Raw genomic sequence first — 19,471 nt, 5'->3', positions numbered from 1 at the left:
ACAAAGCAGTGCTGACGACAAGTACAGGAGCTTGGCCTTGCGTAGGCGCTTCTTGAGTAGTGAGCAGCAGCCGTTGTACATTCACGGCAGCAGCCTTGAATGTATAAACATCCCCAACAACATCAATATGAGCCACAGCCGTGCTCTATGCACGGTGCCGTCACTCTGTGGTAAAGTTTCTTAGCAACAGGTTCGTGCGCCTGTTTGTGACATTCAGGATTCCTCGTGCGACTGGGATAGCATGAGTAAACAACAACGTGGTTATTGGTTGGCAACTCCTTCGTAATAAAAAGGTGCGTGACATGCTGCCGAGAGAAGGGCACATGATCGAACTGGGCTGACGACTTCGTCTTCTCTTAGACGAAAGGAGTTGCGCTGCAGCGAGAAGCAGTGGACTACCAGGGCTCTTGTAAAGCGTCACCATGCGTTCCGGGATGATAATTACGGTGTGATATTCTCTTAGGAAATCAATTCCAATAATAACATTTTTATAAGGCAAAGGAAGAACGATGAAAGCGGCCACGAAAGAAGAATCGCCGATGTTATTTCTAGCAGTAGATCTGCCGGTAGGCATAAGGAATTGGCTGGCTGTCGTCCTTATGTGAGTCCATGAAGTATTTGCTTTATTCAGGCGGAGGACGAGTTCCTCTATCATTATAGAGAAGTCGGCACCAGTGTCGACTAACGTTGTCATTAACTGCCCATCCACGAAAACATTGATGTCGGCGTTCACAATTTCTTCGGTGTCAGTGTTTATCGGCTTCACGGCGTTCTGCGGCGTGAGTGTTGGAGCAGTTTACTGCCTTGCGGCGGGCTTTCTGCCTTACCACCCAATTGTTCACCGAACGCACGCTTTAGAGCGGCACGACATCACTGCGCAAGCACTCCGTCCCGTGAAAGCTTCCAAGCACCAACCTTCACTGTGGTTTTTCTAAAGCAATTGCATGTCACGTAAGCATTATACTTGCAAGGTTCCAGGCCACCAACATCGCAGAGACACCACCATGGACATTGCCAAGACCACTAGCGAGGCTTCAGATATCCGGAATTGTGAATAAATCCCACGTTTCCTCCATTGGTTTGAAACAGCTGAAACTGTCCCATATATCTACATTATATAGTGGGACTGTACAAGTGTATACCGATGGTTCGATTATGCCGTCTGCCACAACGGCCGCATTTGTCATTCCACAACATTACTCGACGATTTCGATGAGACCACAAATCGACATCTACGGCTGCGGAACTTGCGGGAATACGGGAGGCTGTCCGTTTTATGAGAACGCAGACACCTGATAAATTGACGACATTGTGCGATCTAAACTAGCGCTACTGGCGCTAAAATGCTTTTTAAGCAAAGGGCCATACTGCCTGATTCGCGGAAGTTGATCACAGTGCCGAGTTAAGCGGCCACGTGATCGCCTTTCAATTGGGGGCCTACTCATTGTGGTGTGATTGGCAATGAACTCGCAGACAGTGAGGCAAGATTGGCCTTCTCTTCCTCTGAAGAAGTACAGATTGCCTACTCGCGACCTTACGCCAACTCGATGATCAAGGCCCTCTTGCAGGACCTTACAAAGGCATGCAGAACCCACGATAACAACATTCACAGACTCCTACATATGAGCGACCAAGACGGTAAATTCTGTTTGCCCCCGAAGCTTCCAAGAAGCAAAACGTCATTGCTACACAGGATTCGGCTCGGCGTTGCTTTCACCTATCGCTACGCGCACCTCATCGGCCAATCGAAAAGCCCTGATTGTGAACAATGCCAGATGCCTGAAACACTGCATATATGCTGCACTGCATATATCCTCAGCATATATGCTGGAGCGAAGGACGATAGAAAGTTTCCTAGCCAGCGCTGGCAGGCAACCACTGTCGGAGGAAGCTATCTTCGGCCCATGGCCTGACACTGCAAATTGAATGCGTGCTACCAAAGTGTTGTTGAAGTTTCTGCAGGACACCAAGCTCGACGAGCGGCTCTAGCAAGGCAACTGTCTCTTGTACATAAGCACTTACCGCTTCTCTTATCATCATCATCCATCGCAGTACTTTCACTCCCTTCCCTCTTCCCCAGTGTAAAGTAGCCTACTAGATCGTAATAGCTCAGGTCGACCACTCGGCCTTTCCTATCAATAAATTCCTATGCTCAATTCTCTCAACTCTGCGTCCCATGGCTTTTTTTCATATTTAACGCGCTTTCCTTTCAACCCGAATAAAAGAACTACGTGAGACGCGTCGCACAGGAACCAACTCCATCGGTGGTTTCTGAAGATGCTCCACATATATCCTTATGATAATTGGTGTCTTCAGCGAATAGAGATAAAAAGTTGGGTGATGCAACCTAATTAATGAGTTATGGGGAAAATTATCTGAGTTACATTATCCTATTTCTAATAGTACGCGTTCGGTTCAATTCGCTTACGACGAGCCTTTCACTTTTTATATTCCTGGCTCAACTTATGTGGGACACCCTGCATATGTCGACTCACAAGCAGATATATAGGGCACCCGTCTGTTAATAAAGAAGTTCATTAGAGTGAACAGATGCTATGATATACAATATTTTCGTAGGTTTATCCAGTGGGTGTATGACGGTATAACGGTAGCACAAGGTCGCGGGATCGAATCCCGGCCACGGCGGCCGCATTTCGATGGGGGCGAAATGCGAAAACACCCGTGTACTTAGATTTAGGTGCACGTTAAACAACCCCAGGTGGTCGAAATTTCCGGAGCCCTCCACTACGGCGTGCCTCATGATCAGAAAGTGGTTTTGGCACGTAAAACCCCATAATTTTTTAAACTAACGGTAGGCCTGTTCGTGGCCAATCCTCCAGAATGGGCATCTGCGATCGGGAGACAAGAGGTGCAGATTACTTAAACGTTGAATGGTACGCGTCGTACTATTCGGTGCATGCCCGTGTCATAACCATTCTCCACTCGACAAGTATTATAGATTACCTTCGTCATCGTGACATCACTGCGACGTCACGCACTCGGCATCGGCTTGATTCGGAATTTGTATTTCGTCATAGCTTGGGAGCATAAACAAAGAAATTGCTAGAGAATTAAGTGGTAACCTCTGTGGCGGACAAGCACAAATACTGCATAAATAACACGTTGCAGAGCCCAAAAGAAAGCAAAAGTGTAGGCATCGCGGTTAGTTATAGAGTATTCATTAACCACATTGAAAATGCGTCATTTAACTTTAATTCGAACATGCCCTTTGGATTTGAATATTTAATATTGTCACGTGGTGGTGACGTTGAATAACACAGTAGCAAATACTGTGAAAGACAAAACTAACTTTTATTGGGCGAAGCTGCGCCCACAAGAACAGGCTACACTTATAGCACAAAGATAGCGGCGAACAAGGTCGGCGATCGTCGAAAATCTGACCAGCGGGTCAAGGGCGTCGACTTTCATACAGCAGTCATGGAATGTTCCGGACTAATCGTTGGGACCCACATGCCTTCCACAAAGTTCTACAACATTAGAGTCACGCGATTAAATCAGATAACACAAGGTTCGGCGACAACAGACAGCGGATAGAAGCATCGATAACTTTCCAGAAACTTCGGATACTTGCAGACGCGTCCCGCGCTGTGCGATAACATTTGTTAGGCGCCGAAACGTGGTCGCCCTTTAAATATAAGTACACGTGTCAATATGCGGTAAAAAGGTGCAGCTTGTACACGAGGTCTCTCAGCCTTTCCTCAGCCACCACTGCGTGCAACGCTCGAGCACTATGAAACATGGCTACACACGTCATGATGAAAATTTGGTGGGACCTTCGAACACGTGCCAAGGTGCGTTTTATCACCCTCTGATACAGGAAGACACTTGTCTTGTTAGACGCGCAAGCTAGAAAGGACGCGCATGCGCAGTACATGTCTCAACACGAGGCGGAATTTTGGGCAGAGGGTGCAGGAATTTGCCTTCGAAAGCACTCGTAGATTGCGTCAAATTTCACCGCGCCTGCCCATCCGTGCCGTAGGAAGTCATCCGCTGCACGCTCCGCACAGGACACTCGATTATGGCTGGCAATGAAACAGATCGACCCTACTTTACGATGTCGGGCGGCAGCTGCAACGTGGACCTGGGCGCAAGCAGTGCAGCCACTGATCTGGACTTTGTCAGGTGAGCTTCCATTGAACATTTACTTCGAATAATGTCAAACCTAGAGAATCTGTTACTTGCCGACTGCCAAACACTTAGCTTATTTTACGGTAAACCTTTCTAGGTGAGCTCTCATGTGGTTTGCTCGCCGTGGATGCTGCATTCTCGGTGAATACGGCTCACAAAAGAGACGTTTGCAGTGTGGAATTGGCTTGCACGTAGCCCGAGCACACCAGCCGTTATACCAGCTTTAGCACCTACAAAACTACTGCGTCAACGAACGCCCCCTACCTAATATCCCATACGGATCAAGCGTAGGCTCTAGAGTGTCCTATTCTTTTCATGAAAGGAAGCTTTCTACGCGTTATGGTTTCCTGCGCTTTCGGTCAATTTATTGACAAGTATGGTGGGCCAGTCCAGCAGGTACGGCAATACTAAACCTACACTAAAGTTAAACCCTGGGGGTTTACGTGTCAAAACCACGAAGTGATTATCAGGCACGTCGTAGTGGGAGACTAAGGATCACTTTTGACCGCAAGGGGTTATTAACGTGAACCCCACGAAACACTGGTTTTAATGAGGTCCCCATCGAAATGCCGCCGCAACAGCCGTTATTTGATCACGCCACCTGTGGCTTAGCAGCGCAGCAGCAAAGTCACTAGGCCTCCACGGCGAGCGATATTCCATTTGTCTGATCGCGGGAAACACGTGCTGTAAAGTTGGCCAATTTCGGTTACAATGAAATTTACGTGTCAGCTTGTTCATGTTCTACTGATTTTGACAAGGACGTGAATAATTGTTGTTGCTAGAAGCTTTGCAGAAGAAGTCTTACAGCCCGACGTGAGTGCTTACCTTCATATAGGCTTGAAAAAGCTTGCTGGTGCCTTATGCTTTTTTGTTTAAATAGAAAAAGGCCCAGTCGTTGTTTTGCACCTCATACATGCGCATGTGCGCGGGTCGACAAAACGTTCGCGTTCATAATCGTCAAGTTGCTTTCGCTCTTCTCAGTGCGACGTTAGATAGAAACTTATCTGGATTCGAAAAATAGGTCTCAGTTGGAAGTGTTTTAATCACATAAAGCGGCAAGAAGGACGTTCTAATTTGTGATGACACACCACACATTGCACTGCATTTGGGGTATGCAGCGTAAACTAGCGGTGAAAAGGCATTGTTAAAACGATTGTTGTTAGTCAATAAAGCCGTAACGTAACTGGTACGAAAATGTATTCGATCGCCAACTTCGCATATCATTATCCCGGACCTGGTGACAGTCTGAAAATTCGTTCGAAGTTGATACGCCTTCGCAACTCACCTAATAGAATCCGTGCATTGCAATATGTGCCGTCAAATAATTATGAAGTTAATTAGAACTTTTTCTTAATAAGCCATATACACGCAATAATTTCTAGTGCAAGTGATGTTTACCTCTAGGAGTAACTGAGCTTAATGAATAAAGGTATGATATGGGACATTACTGATTTTGTTTAGTTATGTGATTTTAAAAAAGACCCGGTACATGGCAGGCTTAGAAATCTTAAAAACAGCAGTTTCTGATTGTTCCACTTTTTACCGGTCTTCATCTGAGCGTGCGGCAAAAGTGTTCCGGATAACTTCTGGCATAGATTTGTCTCTCAATGACTACGCAGCGGACGAGAGATTTCCATCTGTATATAAATACAAGGGAAGTTTGTCTCTTTAAGCTTTGCAAACAAAATGCCTGTGCAGTTTTAATGAGCACCGAAGTCAAAGGTAAAATCATAGGCTGTGGCTTGTTCGATTGCGGCAGAATGCTTATAAGGGCAGCATCCGCTACTTTCGTGAAAGAAACATAGGCTAAATTTATGATTTGATGACGAATGTATGATGCCCGGAGATGATATTTGCTGAAGGTGTACTGAAATGACATTTTTAGTGTGCATTTGTTGCGCTGAATGAAAATGCTAGACATTTAAATGCTAATAAAAACGGTGACAAGGCTATTTTCTAGAGCTCTGAGAAGACTGTTTTCAAAGATTTCAAGCTCTAGGACCTTGATAGCAAGAAAATGAATTGTCGAGGAGATCTAGTCAGTACCTCTTTAAAGATGTAGACGTGTGCCGCGCTGGTGTTCTGGAGGCTTTGCTTCAAAATGACTTTTTCTGGAAGCTTGTATGTACAGGGGTGTGGAAATATCGGAAACGCAGATGCCTTGTCCTGCTGGCTTTGGCGTTGCGCCGCTAAGCGTGAGCACTCGGGTTGGAATACTGGCTGTGGCGGCCACACTTCGCCGGAGGCGTAATGGAAAAAAACTCCCGTGCTCTGAGGATACGACAAAGAGCTCCAGCTTGTCAAAATTAATTCTCTACGGCGTGGCCCGTAATTATGCCGTCGTTTTAGCACCAAAACACCACAATATTTTTAATACACGCAGACGCGAGAAGACGGAAACAGCTGACGTTTCATGCGCACATAGTTTCTTGCTCATCAGGAGCCAAGTTTGTTTCCTAGCAAAAAACGTGATAGTATCTCGTGCGGCATAATCTAGAAGGATTTTTCTTTTGATTTCAGGCTGAAAAGAGATCACGCCGCCAGTAGCTGGAAATTTCAGTCAGTAGCACCATAACTGCTGTGACTAAACGGATTATTTATTGTTTTTGCGGAATTAGCAAAAACAAAAAAAATATAGCCTGTTTACAGACATTTATGTTGCCGGTACATCAGTTTCTCAAAAAAATGCACTGATCTTGTGCACGCTTTATGCCCAGCAATTTTCGCCAGACTTCGAATAAACACATCGTATGCATTTCCTCCGTGTTGTCTTTAGTGGCCGCTGTTTGGCGGGGAGAACGCAAGGCTGAGATATTGATGGAAAAGGAAAGTTGTAGAACTCGCTCAACGTATACTCTCAAATCGCAGATACAAAAAGATGAGATAGCACTGTATTGAAACGCCCACTCTCTTTATCGCTAGTTTGTGCCTTTTGCTGGTGACGCCTAAAGTGACACCTATGCCTAAGGGTGTAGCTCATCCCTCGATGTGCCCTTATCGTTGACTCGTAGACGATGTTGCACCTTATATGTATAGTGGGTGTGTTCTATTTACATGCGTGACACGAATTGTGGAAGGCACGCGATCACCAACGATTTCGGTGCATCCTTCCATGGGTCATGCACGTGCACATATAACCGATGCGCTGGACCATTCCACCAGATTTCGACGATCTATACCTGTTCAGGTCCCTAAGTTGTTATTGTGGGTAAAGGTTCACACCATAAAGAGTCAGTTTTGTGGTTGGCCAATGTGCGCACGGGCCTCTTTCATCACCGTCAAGGCAACACGACAATAAGGTGAATTACGGGGCTTTGCAATTTCTGCTGTCATGCAGCATACACAATGAAAGGCCCACAGCCATACCACTGGCGTTCGTTCGCCTCGTTGCGTTTTAGCATCGTTCAAAACTGCTCGATGGCTCCAAGTAAGAAGGCGGTTTTGGAACTTTCACGATTCCTAGTTTTCGCTGAACAAGCCGATTGTTCCTTTGGGCCAACTCCAAGATCGGAAAGCCTCGGCACTGTCAAATACAAGTGTTCGTTGCAAATGCGGTAGCACTCGAGAGAAGTAGGTTTTTCCTGCAACAAACCTCACGATGCCGAATTTAGGCGCTTTACAGCAAAGTTTTACTAATGAAGTGCCCTCCCTATCTGTTCTCTCGCAGAGTTCCAGAAGAAGCCAGAGAAGCAGCGTCACAGCAGCGAGAGAACCAGGCTGCCAACAGAATCCAACATTGCCACATGTGCCGGTTCGCTTTCACCAACATGAGGGCTTTCGAAAACCACGCCTATGACCACTGGCTTGGGAAAACCCACAACTGCTCCGATTGTGGCAAACTGTTTAACAGGCCTTGGAACCTCACGAGGCATTTACGTACGCACGGCGAAGAATCCTTTAAGTGCGGCGTGTGCGGCAAAACATTTTATACCAAAAATGGACACCAGAACCACGTGTTTGTATTCCACGTAAGCGCACAGGATTGAGAAGCCGTCGAAGGGTCTGCTTAACACGGTAGCACGCACCACGAGATTGGTCCAGCCCTTCGGGGAGCACAGTCACAGGTCTCGCATCTGCGTCGGTGTTGCCGCATGTTCGCCCGCGAGGAGTGACGTCTCTGGATGTCACCCTGGCGCCAAGACGTGTCGTGTGCCTTCGCAGAAAAACTTGCGATCTGGGCCTCAACTGTTCTAACTGTGCGCTGACTTCTTGACAAACCAAATGGGGCTAATCTTATTCCTTCTGACTACGGCTGAAGAATGCCTGCGAATAAAATTCTTACAGTGATTATATCGAGGAACACTGTACGCCAGCTCTGTGGTTTTTTTCGAAGAACGCACCCGTTCTTCGCAATCCTGTAGCCACGGTTAAAATAGGTTTATATGCCTCCTGGATTGAACAAGGTAGCGAGATATCTTTTTCGAAAAAATAGTAGTACCGATATAGATAGTATAGTTCTTAATAGTGAAGTTGAGCAAAGTGCCGCCCTAATATTCTTGAGCCCTGCCTGTAATGTTATCAATAGTTTTAGCGCCCTCCATTGCCAAAAAAGTTGTTAAATATGGTACACATTTGTTCAATGGCGGAAGCTCAAGACTCTGCCAGGAAAAACGTTACGGTGATAGTGGAACACCAGCTACACACGTCGGCTTAGCTGGTGAATCTAACAAATGATCAAATAAAACATTGGTTCGGCTAATTAATTGACTTTAATGATGATGATGCCTAATTGGCATCCCCTGAAGAATGCTTGCGAATAATATTCTTAGTGCTTATCTCGAGCAACACTGTATGGCAGCTCTGTGGTTGGTTTCTTTGAAGAACGCACCCGTTCTTCGCTTTACCAGTCGCACCAGCTTTGCCAGTCGGCTTGGCTGGTGCATGGTATTAATGATGAATTGCAATTGTGCTTCGTATATGTAATGGACTTTAACGATTATGCGGTATTTGCAATCCCTGTCAAGGGGGCATATGATAACATATCTCACGAGGCTATCCTCGGTGCTCTTGTGATGGTTGGCCTAGGTGGTCTAGTTTTCCAATGGATTTCCCATTACCTTATTATGAGATCATTTGCGTGTACCGGCGATGGTCAAACCGTAAGACACTACACCTGCCGAGGCGTTCCTCAAGGCGGTGTACTAAGGCCTACCGCATTCAACCTCACACTCATTGGTCTCGTTGATCATCTGCCAGCAGCGATCAAGATATCAATGTACGCAAACGACACATGTACATGGACTTCAGGGGTCACATGTCCTCAGATAGGTGCAAGACTTCAAAAAGCTGATATTCATGCACGCTGCATGAGTATCATGCAGCGTGCATGAGGTCTTGAAATCTCGTCAGACAACTGTGCACAGGCCGCAGGCTTCATATTGTACTGCGATTTCGGATTATTACACCTGCCTTCCATCAGGCTTCAACCCCGCAACTAAGCGATGTATTCCTCCAGGTTTTTTGGCTGAACCTTCAGTGCACCTCACCGTACAAGGAATCAAGAAAAAATCTGAGCTGTCATCACCTGCTCTTAACTAACTGCGCTCCTTTTGCACGAGAGGTACACCCATCACGTACACATTTATACGCACGAATCGGCAGCTGTCCAGTGTTCCTCTGGAGCCGTAGTTTTCCCAGCGAAAGTCACCACCATCAGTTTCAAGACATGTGACCCAACGACACCGACGGCTGCCGAACTTGCAGCTATTCGCTCTGCAGTTCGTCCCGTCAGCAACGAAAACCTTGAAGATGTTCAATATTCATTGACTCGAATGTAGCACTGCAGTCGTTGCTATAATCCCTGCGGCGTGGACCACACTAACCGCTGGTATACGAGGTTAGAGAACTAATCCATACCTTGACTAAAGAAGGACACCACGCGACATTTCACCGATAACGCTGCTCGGTATGCTCTTCAGGGCGACGAAGAGGAGCCGGTACTATTATCAAGGACAGTTCCCGCTAGAAAACTTCGAATGCTCAGCCGCGGTATCACGTTCTTTTTGTGGAAGGCAGGAATTTTTCAAAACAGCCGGTTGCACAACCTAGACTCCTCTCAATGCCTTTGCTTTCCAGCTGGACTCTTCCGTCGCGAAGCTACCCTGCTTTGTCGAATATGGCTAGGGGTGGCCTTCACCAAGTCTTTCGCTTTCCTAATCGGCTGGGCCGACGACGCCTCGTGGTATGACCTTGGTAACGAGCTGACATGTCTGTAATGGCGCTCACTACAATTTACAGAGACGATCACTCGCAATCGCAATAGCGCGCTTTGACCGAAGACCCCTAAATGAGGAAGTAATTTTAAAATGCCACCATCACAAGCCATCGCACTGGAGAGTGACGAGGGCACTGTTGCAGCGTTTAGAGGCAACAGAATTGGAGAAGCGGCTGTAGCCGAAGAGGTGTTTATAGTGCTGCAAGTGCCACTGTGCTGTGCGGTGACACTATGCGGCGACAGTGGCCAACTGTGATTGTATATCTATTCTCCTTTCTTTATCTCTACTTTGTTATCACTTTACCTCCGCTTCCCTCTCTACCCAGCGTAGGGTAGCAAACCGGATCTTCCCCTCTAATTATTCTCGCTGCCTTGCCCCTTTCCTCTCTCTCTCTCTCCGCCGCGTGTCGGCCTAGCGTTGCACCGTCTTCGGCATCGCACCTCGTATGGAGAGTGCTTAACGCATGCTTCCCCTCTGCCGCGGGACGGACCAGCATTGCACTATATTTGCGATCGGCCCACGTACGAGGAGGGCTTAACACCTGCTTCACGTCCGCGGCGGGTCGGGCCGGTATTGAACTGTCTTCGGGACCAGCCAACGTATGCGGAGTGCGATGCTCCTACTTCACCTCTGCCGCTGGTCGGCCCGGCAAGGCACTATATTCGATATCGGGCCATGTATGGGGAGTGCTGAACGCCTGCTTCACCTCCGCCGTGTGTCGGGCTGATATTGCATAATATTTAGTATAGGCCCACGTATGGGGAGGGCTTAATACCTGGTTCACCTCCGTCACGGGTTGGACCAGCATTGCACTATCTCCAGGATCGGCGCAAGTATGGGGAGTTTTTTGCTTACTACAGTGAAATTTCCTTGGCGGCTAAAGCTATACAGCTTCACTGTAAAAATACCTTTGTCCCGTGCATCAGGTTTACATTAATGAATCCCAGGCGGTCAATGCATTCGTTCTGCTGTGCAGCAGCAGCTGCCTCACGTGCATCGTCAATACATGACGTCACGCCCACCTGTTATTACCACGCCGTCTTCAGGCACTGCACCAGTTCAGCAACTGCAATGTTGCGGAGTTGAATTACGCTGGTGCTATCTCGACCAAGGCTACCGCTTTGAGAAGAAGGCGGAATGCAAAAAGGCTTGTGTAGTACGTAGACTGAGCTGCACGCTAAAAATCCTTAGTGGTGAAAATGGTGCTGGAAGTATGCCGTGCCTGATAATCAGATCATGGTTCTGGCAAGTAAACCCCTAAAATTTGGGAACGCCTTTTCAGGGGCTTTAAAAAACAAAGCTCATCCTTCTGGCGCCGCTTCCATAATTTATTTTTATCCAGCAAATGGGCGCTTGCACGATTTTAGCAAACCAACTAATTTCAAATTTCGGAGGTCAGTATCATCAGACGGTAAGCTGAACCAAGACACAAATTCTATCCGTTCCATTAAAACAAAATTCAGTCTGATACATTTGAGATAATTTGCAACTGTTCATTGAAGTAAACATTAAGCTAAAGCTCCGCGAAACGACACAGTTCCCAAAATACTTTGGGCAGTTTATGCCGAAAATGAAGCACAGAAAATATATGAACGATTTTACAGCGGTGCCACGAAGCTCCTCAGGGAGTATTGAATAAATAGATGGTGGCATCTTTATGGCCTGACTAGGCACGCGAAAATGCTGCAATCGATGATCGCGGAAACTCACTGTAAAACTCTGGCTTCAGGAAACGCGGCAGCAGCGGTGGGTGAAGTGACGAAAAGCGAGCTCTGACAAAACAGAGCAAGCGCAAGGATACGAGCCACAGACGCAACCTAGACGCTGCCCCCAAGGGAGATAAGACTCTAGATACGGCCTGCGACCACGTGCAGCCGCCAGATGCGCCGTTGCAGCCGGCGTATAACGCAGCCCACGTTGAGCCCACCTCCCTCCCCTTCCTCCAGTGCGTCGCAACACTGGGTGCCTCGCGCACGACGGCGGCGGTCCACTTTCGTCTGTTCTTTCTAGGGCGATGTTGAGCCGTAATCGTGTGCTGCGCTCGTGCGCTTTCACTCACGCATACAGCGTAGGGGCGCGGCGACAGTATTATCTCCCTTGGACTTTATACGGGACCTCACGGCGACGGCGACGCCGACGGCGGAAATGCGCTTGGAGTATCCATGTATTTGCTATCGCAATAAATGGCATTTCAGCCCCACTACAAAAGCCTCGTTCACCATGAAGGGATTGATGCGAAGTTTGCTTATGTACGCTTCTTAATGTGACGTGAGCATCCGGTGCATATCGGGGGCAGATTACGTGAGTTGTGATTGAGCGTTTGTGCCGTAGTCCGTATGTGAATGGAACAAGCCTTGCCGCCTTGTTCTTTTCTTTTGAAATTATTGTCGTGCTATCCCAGTCCATGCCACTGCGCGTGCGCACTGAGTGTTCAACCAACGCGTTTGTTGCCATATGCTTGATGCTGACATTATAGTTGTGCTGTTCTATCCTTTTTTGAAATTGCCCGTTTCACCTATGTACACGTGTTCAAAACCAGCGCAAGGAATCCTGTACAACGCACCCGGGAACTTCCCTTTCGCGAGGAAGTCTTTGAACGTTGACCATTGCGTGCCTTAGCTTGCGTGTAGGGCAACTGAACAGTGCAAATTTAAGCAGCAGTCGCAGTGCGTCTGAACGTAGCTCCCTCTGTAGATCAAATCAAATTAGTATATATTTAGGTTTACAAGTACCTCGCCGATCTGTTAATATAGAAGTAGATTGCAGTGAACAGATGCCATGATATATATTATTTTCATGAGTTTAACCACTGGGTGTCTGCCTGTTCATGGCAAATCCTCCAGAATGACCTTCTGTTCTCGGGACACAAGAGTTGCAGATTACTTAAACATAGACTGATATGCGCGGTACCCTTCTGTGCATACACGTGTAATAACCATTCTCCTCACGACAAGTATTATACACCACCTTCGTCATCGTGACGTCACTGCGACGTCTCGCACTCGGTCTCGGCCTGATTCGGATTTTGTGTTTCGGCATAGCTTGTGAGTGGTGTGTTGAATAAACAAAGAATTTGCCAAAAAATAATGCTGTAACTTTTGTGGAGGACAAGCATAAATGTTACCCGCCGTGGTTGCTGCACAAGGTCGCGGGATCGAAATCCGACCACGGTGGTCGCATTTAGTTGGGGGCGAAATCACCCCACTACCTAGATTTAGGTGGACGTCAGAAAGAACCCCGGGTGGTCGAAATTTCCGGAGTCCTCCACTACGGCTTGCTGGATCGCGGTTACTTATATAGTTATATTAACCGCTTTCATAGTGCTTCGTTTCGCTTTCATTCGAACCTGTGCTTTGAATTGAAAGTATAACTGAAAAAAGTATAAAAAAACTTTCAAAAAAGTATAACTGGCCCAGGAGGACTGTTATTCTTTCATCAGTTGCGTGTGGTTTTGGTAAAAGTGACAAGCCTCCACTGCATGCTACGCTCGAGCACTATGAGATGTGGGTGTACAAGTTGTGATATAGATATGACAGGATGTGCGAACATGTGCCAAACTGCCTTTTATCACCTTCTGATAAAGCAAGAGACTTGTATAGTTAGGAGCGAGAGCTAGAAAGGACGCGCATGCGCAGTGCCATGTCTCGAAACCAGGTGCTAGTTTGGGCAGAAGGTGCAGGAATTCGCCTTGGCACACAATCGTAGATAGCGTGAAGTTGGAGCGCACCTGTGTTACCGTGCCCTAGGAACTAACCCGCTCCACTGTCCGCACAAGAAGGGCGACTATGGCCGGGAAAGAAACGGCTCGACCCTTCTCGACGATGTCGGGCGGCAGCTGTAGCATCGGCGATGGTACAAGTAGTGCAGCCACTGGTCTGGACAAAAGCGGGTGAGCTTCCATTGAACATTTACTTTGAATAATGTGAAACCTAGACACGCCGTTACATGCACCTTGACAAACATTTACGTTCCTTTGCGGTGAACATTTCTGGACGAGCTCTTTTGCACTTTGCTTATAGTGGCTGCTGCTGCTGCTGCTGTCTTGGCGAATACGGCTGACACAAGAGACATTTGCAATGGGGAAGTGTCTTGCATGTAGCCAAAGCACATGGGCCGGTACTCCAGCTCTAGCGCCTACTAAATTGCTCGGTCAACGAACACGCCCTACCTAATATCCTCTACAGATAAAGCGCAGGCTCTAAAGTGTCTAGTCCTTTTAATAAAACGAAGCTTTCTACACCTTAAGGCTTTATGCCTTTAGCCGGTCAATTTATTGCAAATTATGGTGGGTCAGTCCTGCGGGTAGGGCAATGCTAAACGTAATGTTCAGTTAAATTCTGCGCGTTTACTTGCCAAAACCACGGTGCGGTTATCAGGCACGTCGTTATGGCGGATTCCGGATCAATTTCGACCACAAGAGGTTCTTAACGTGAACCCCACGGAAAACGGGTTTTAATCACGCCCCCATTCATATGCGGCCGCAGCAGCCAGTATTTGATCCCGCTACCTCTGGCTGAGCAGCACAGCACCAAATTCAATAGGCCACAACGGCGAGCGATATAATATTTGTCTCATCGCGGGAAAGGAGTGCTGTAATGTTGGCGAATTTCGGTTAGAATGTATTCACTTGTCGTGTGATTGTTGTATTCGTAACCTACTGATTTTGTCAAGGAGGTGCATAATGGTTGTGCTGCTAGAAGCTTTGCAGAAGATGTCTTATAGCACCATCGTGAAAGCTTACCTTCATATAGGTTTAAAAAAGCTCGTTGTTGCCCTATGCACTTTTGCTTAAATAAAAAAAGTCCAGTCGTCCTTTTCCGCCTCATACATGCGCACCCACGCGGGTCGACAAAATGTTCGCGCTCATAAGCGTCAATTTGCTTACGCTTTTCTGAGTGCGACGTTTGATAGAAATTTATCTGTATTTAAGAAAGGGCTCTCAGTTCCAGGTTAATTAGATAAAGCGGCAATTGGCTGTTGTAATATGTGATGACGCATCACACATTGCACTGCATTCGAGGTGTGCAGCATTAAACTAGCGGTAAAAACGCACTGCTGTTCCGTTTACTTTTGTAAGCACGATTGTTAGTCAATCAAGCACAAAGATCACTGGGATGAAAACGTATTTGATCGCCAATTTCGCAAATCATTATCTCGAATCTGGCGAGAGTCTGAAAATTCGTTCGAAGCTGATACGCCTTGACAACTCACCGGATAGAATTCGCGCATTGCAATATGTGCCGTCAAATAATTATGAAGTTAATTAGAAGTTTTTCTTAAGTCATATATACATATCGATTTCTCGTGCAAGTGATGTTTACCCTTAGGAGTAACCGAGCTTAATGGATAAAGATGCTAACTGACATAAGGGATTTCTTTTATTTATGTGATTTAAGAAAAGACAGGCGGGACATGGCAGGCTTAGAAATCTTCAGAACAGCAGTTTGTGATCGTTTCACTTTTTACCGGTCTTCCTCTGAGCGTGCGGCAAAAGTGATCCGGATTATTTCGAGCATAGATTGGTCTGTCAATGACTACGCAGCGGGCGAAAGATTTCCGCCTGTATATACATACAAGCCAAGTTTGTCTCTTTAAGCTTTGCAAGCAGAATGCCTGTGCAGTTTTAATGAGCACCGAAGTCAAAGGTAAAGTCATTGCCTGTGGCTTCTTCGATTGCTGCAGAATGCTCATAAGGGCAGCACAAGCTATATTCATGAAAGAAAGATAGGCTAAATTTATGATTTGATGACGAATGTATGATGCGCCTATCGATAATATTTGCTAAAGGGGTTCTGACATGGCATTTTTGAGTGTGTATTTGTTGCGCTGACTGAAAATGCTAGACCTCCAAATCCTAATAAAAATGGTGACAAGGCTCTGAGAAGCTCTGATAGTGCTCTGAGAAGACTGTTTTCAAAGGTTTTCAAGCTCTAGGACCTTGATAGCAAGAAAATAAATTGTCGAAAAGATCTTGTCAGTACCTCTTTAAAGGTCTAGACGTGTACCGCACCGGTGTTCTGGAGGCTTTGCTTCAAAACAACATTTTCACGAACCTTGTAACTACAGGGGTGTGGAAATGTCGGAAATGTAGATGTCTTGTACTGCTCGCTTTGGCGTTGCGCTGCTAAGGGCGAGGACTCGGGTTCGAATATCAGTGTGGGTGGCCACACTTCGCCGGAGGCGTAATGGAAAAACTCCCCTGCTCTGAGTGTACGATAAAGAACTCCAGGTTGTCAAAATTTTTCCTCTACAGCGTGACCCATAATTATATCGCTATTTTATCACCAAAACACCACAGAATTTTAATACACGCAGACGCGAGAAGACTGAAACAGCTGACGGTTTCATGCGCATGTAGTTTCTTGGTCATCGGGAGCCAAGTTTCAGTTTCCTAGCAAAAACGCGACAATATCTCGTACGGCATGATCCAGGAGAAGGATTTTTCTTGTGATTTAAGGCTGAGAAGAGATCACCCTGCCAGTAGCTAGAAATTTCAGTCAGTAGCAGCATAACTGCTGTGATTAAACGGATTATTTATTGTTTTGCGGAATTAACAAAACAAAGGAACCTATAGCCTATTTCCTGACATTTACGTTGCCGGTACATCCGTTTTTTAAAGATTGTACTGATCTTGAGCACGCTTTATGCCCAGCAATTTTCGCCTGACTTACAATAAGGACATCGCATGCATTTCCTCCGTGCTGGCTTTAGTGGCCGCTGTTTGATGGCTGAGATATTGAAGGCTGAGATATTGATGGAAAAGGAAAGTTGTAGAATTCGCACAACGTATACTCTCAAATCGCAGGTACAAAAAGACGAAATAGCACTGTACTCAAAAGCACACACTCTTTATCGCTAGTTCATGCCTTTTCCGGGCGACGCTTCCTGCCCCACTAACCACCTAAGCGAGTAGCTCATCCCTTGATGCGCCCTTATCGTTGACTCACCGTAGACTATGTTTGACCCGGTATATATATATATATATATATATATATATATATATATATATATATATATATCACCGCCAAAGAAACAGATGACAAGGTAAATTACGGGGCTTTTCAATTTCTGGTATCGTGCAGCGCAGACAATGAACGGCTTACAGCCTTTCCATTGGGTTTCTTTCGCCTCGTTGCTTTTTAGCATCCTTCAACACGGCTCGATGGCTCCAAGCTAGAACACAGTTTTGAAACTTTCACGATTCCCAATTTTCGAAGAACAAGCCGATTGTTACTTGGTGCCAATTCCATGATCGGAAAGCGTGAGCACTGTCAAATACAAGTGTCCGTTGCAAAGGCGGTAGCACTGAGAGGAGTAGGTTTTTCCTGCAACCAACTTCACGATCCAAAATTTGGGCTCTCTACAGGAAATTTTTGCTAATGAAGTGCCCTCCCTATCTGTTCTCTTGCAGAGTTCCCGCAGAAACCAGAGAAGTAGCATGGCAGCAGCGAGAGAACCAGGCTGCCAACAGAATCCAAGAGTGTCACGTGTGCCGGTTCGCTTTCACCAACACGGCGGCCTTTCAAAAGCACACCGCTGACCACTCGCTCGGGAAAAAGCACAACTGCTCGGAGTGTGGTAAACTGTTTGTGTCGGCTTCGAAGCTCACGAGGCATTTAGTTGTGCATGGAGGCCATGGCATGGAGGCCTTCGAAAACCACGCCCATGACCCCTCGCTTGGGAAAACCCACAACTGCTCCGATTGTGGCAAACAGTTTCAGAGGCCTTGGGACCTCGCGAGGCATTTACGTATGCACGGCGAACCGTCCTTTGAGTGCGGCGTGTGCGGCAAAACATTTTATACCAAAGATGGCCACGAGACCCACATGTCTCTATTCCACGTAGGCGCACAGGATTGAGAAGCCGTCGAAGGGTCTGCTTAACATGGTAGCACACACCACGAAATTGGTGCAGCACATGGGGAAGCACAGTCGCAGGTCTCGCATCTGCGTCGGTGTAGCCGGATATTCGTCCTGGAGGAGTGACTTCTCTGGATGTCACCCTGGCGCCAAGACGTGTCGTGTGCCTTCGAAGAAAAACTTGCGATCTGGGCCTCAACTGTTCTAGCTGTGCGCTGACTTCTTGACAAACCAAAGGGGGCTAATCTTATTCCTTCTGACTACGGTTGAAGAATGCCTGCGATTAAAATTCTTAGTGATTATCTCGAGGAACACTGTACGCCAGCACTGTGGATTTTTTCGAAGCACGCACCCGTTCTTCGCAATCCTGTAGCCATGGTTAAAATAGATTTATATGCCTCCTGGATTGAACAAGGTAGCGAGATATCTTTTTCCAAAAGATAGTAGTACCGATATTGATAGTATAGTTCTTAATAGTGAAGTTGAGTAAAGTGCCACCCTAATATTCTTGAGCCCTGCCTGTAACGTTATCGATAGCTTTAGCGCCCTCCATTGTAAAAAAAAGTAAAAAATGGTACCCATTTGTTCAATGGTGGAAGCTCAAGACTCTGCCAGGAAAAACGTGATGGTGATAGTGGAACACCAGCTACGCACGTCGGCTTAGCTGTTGAATCTAACAAATGATCAAATAAAACGTTGCTTCGGCTAATTAATTGACTTTAATGATGATGATGCCTAATTGGCATCGCCTGAAGAATGCTTGCGAATAAAATTCTTACAGTGCTTATCTCGAGCAACACTGTATGGCAGCTCTGTGGTTGGTTTCTTTGAAGAACGCACCCGTTATTCGCTTTACCAGTCGCACCAGCTTTGCCAGTCGGCTTGGCTGGTGCATGGTATTAATGATGAATTACAACTGTGCTTCGTATTTGTAATGGACTTTATTGATTATGTGGTATTGGCAATCCCTGTCAAGGGGGCATATGATAACATATCTCACGAGGCTATCCTCGGTGCTCTTGCGATGGTTGGCCTAGGTGGTCGAGTTTTCCAATGGATTTCCCATTACCTTATTATGATATAGTTTGCGTGTACCGATGATGGTCAAGCCGTACGAAACTACACCTACCCAGGTGTTCCTCAAGGCGGTGTACTAAGGCCTACCGCATTCAACCTCATACTCATTGGTCTCGTTGATCATCTGCCAGTATCGATCAAGATATCAATGTACGCAAACGACATATGTAT

The 19,471-nt window shown here is 46.6% G+C and overlaps 1 protein-coding gene across 1 annotated transcript; it reads left to right on the top strand.

Moving 5' to 3' along the window:
* Positions 1-14,079: 14,079 nt before the first annotated feature.
* Positions 14,080-19,001, top strand: LOC142559581 (uncharacterized). The gene is made up of 2 exons (XM_075671161.1): positions 14,080-14,253; positions 17,776-19,001. Exons 1-2 carry the CDS (start codon positions 14,150-14,152, stop codon positions 18,221-18,223), a joined length of 552 nt encoding a protein of 183 aa, XP_075527276.1. The 5' UTR covers positions 14,080-14,149; the 3' UTR covers positions 18,224-19,001.
* The last annotated feature ends 470 nt before the right edge of the window (positions 19,002-19,471 follow it).

This window comes from Dermacentor variabilis, chromosome 10 (genome assembly GCF_050947875.1).
Source record: "Dermacentor variabilis isolate Ectoservices chromosome 10, ASM5094787v1, whole genome shotgun sequence".
Classification (NCBI taxonomy): domain Eukaryota; kingdom Metazoa; phylum Arthropoda; class Arachnida; order Ixodida; family Ixodidae; genus Dermacentor; species Dermacentor variabilis.
The sequence above is the reverse complement of the archived record's forward strand: the minus strand, read 5'-3'. Positions and strand labels throughout refer to the sequence as shown.

What these genes read in the sequence shown, in the direction of transcription:
- LOC142559581 (XM_075671161.1), top strand. Translation starts at nt 14,150, where the DNA reads ATGGCCGGGAAAGAAACGGCTCGACCCTTCTCGACGATGTCGGGCGGC. An exon ending in ACTGGTCTGGACAAAAGCGG is followed by an intron (nt 14,254 to 17,775) that starts GTGAGCTTCCAT and finishes GTTCTCTTGCAG; the next exon opens with AGTTCCCGCAGAAACCAGAG.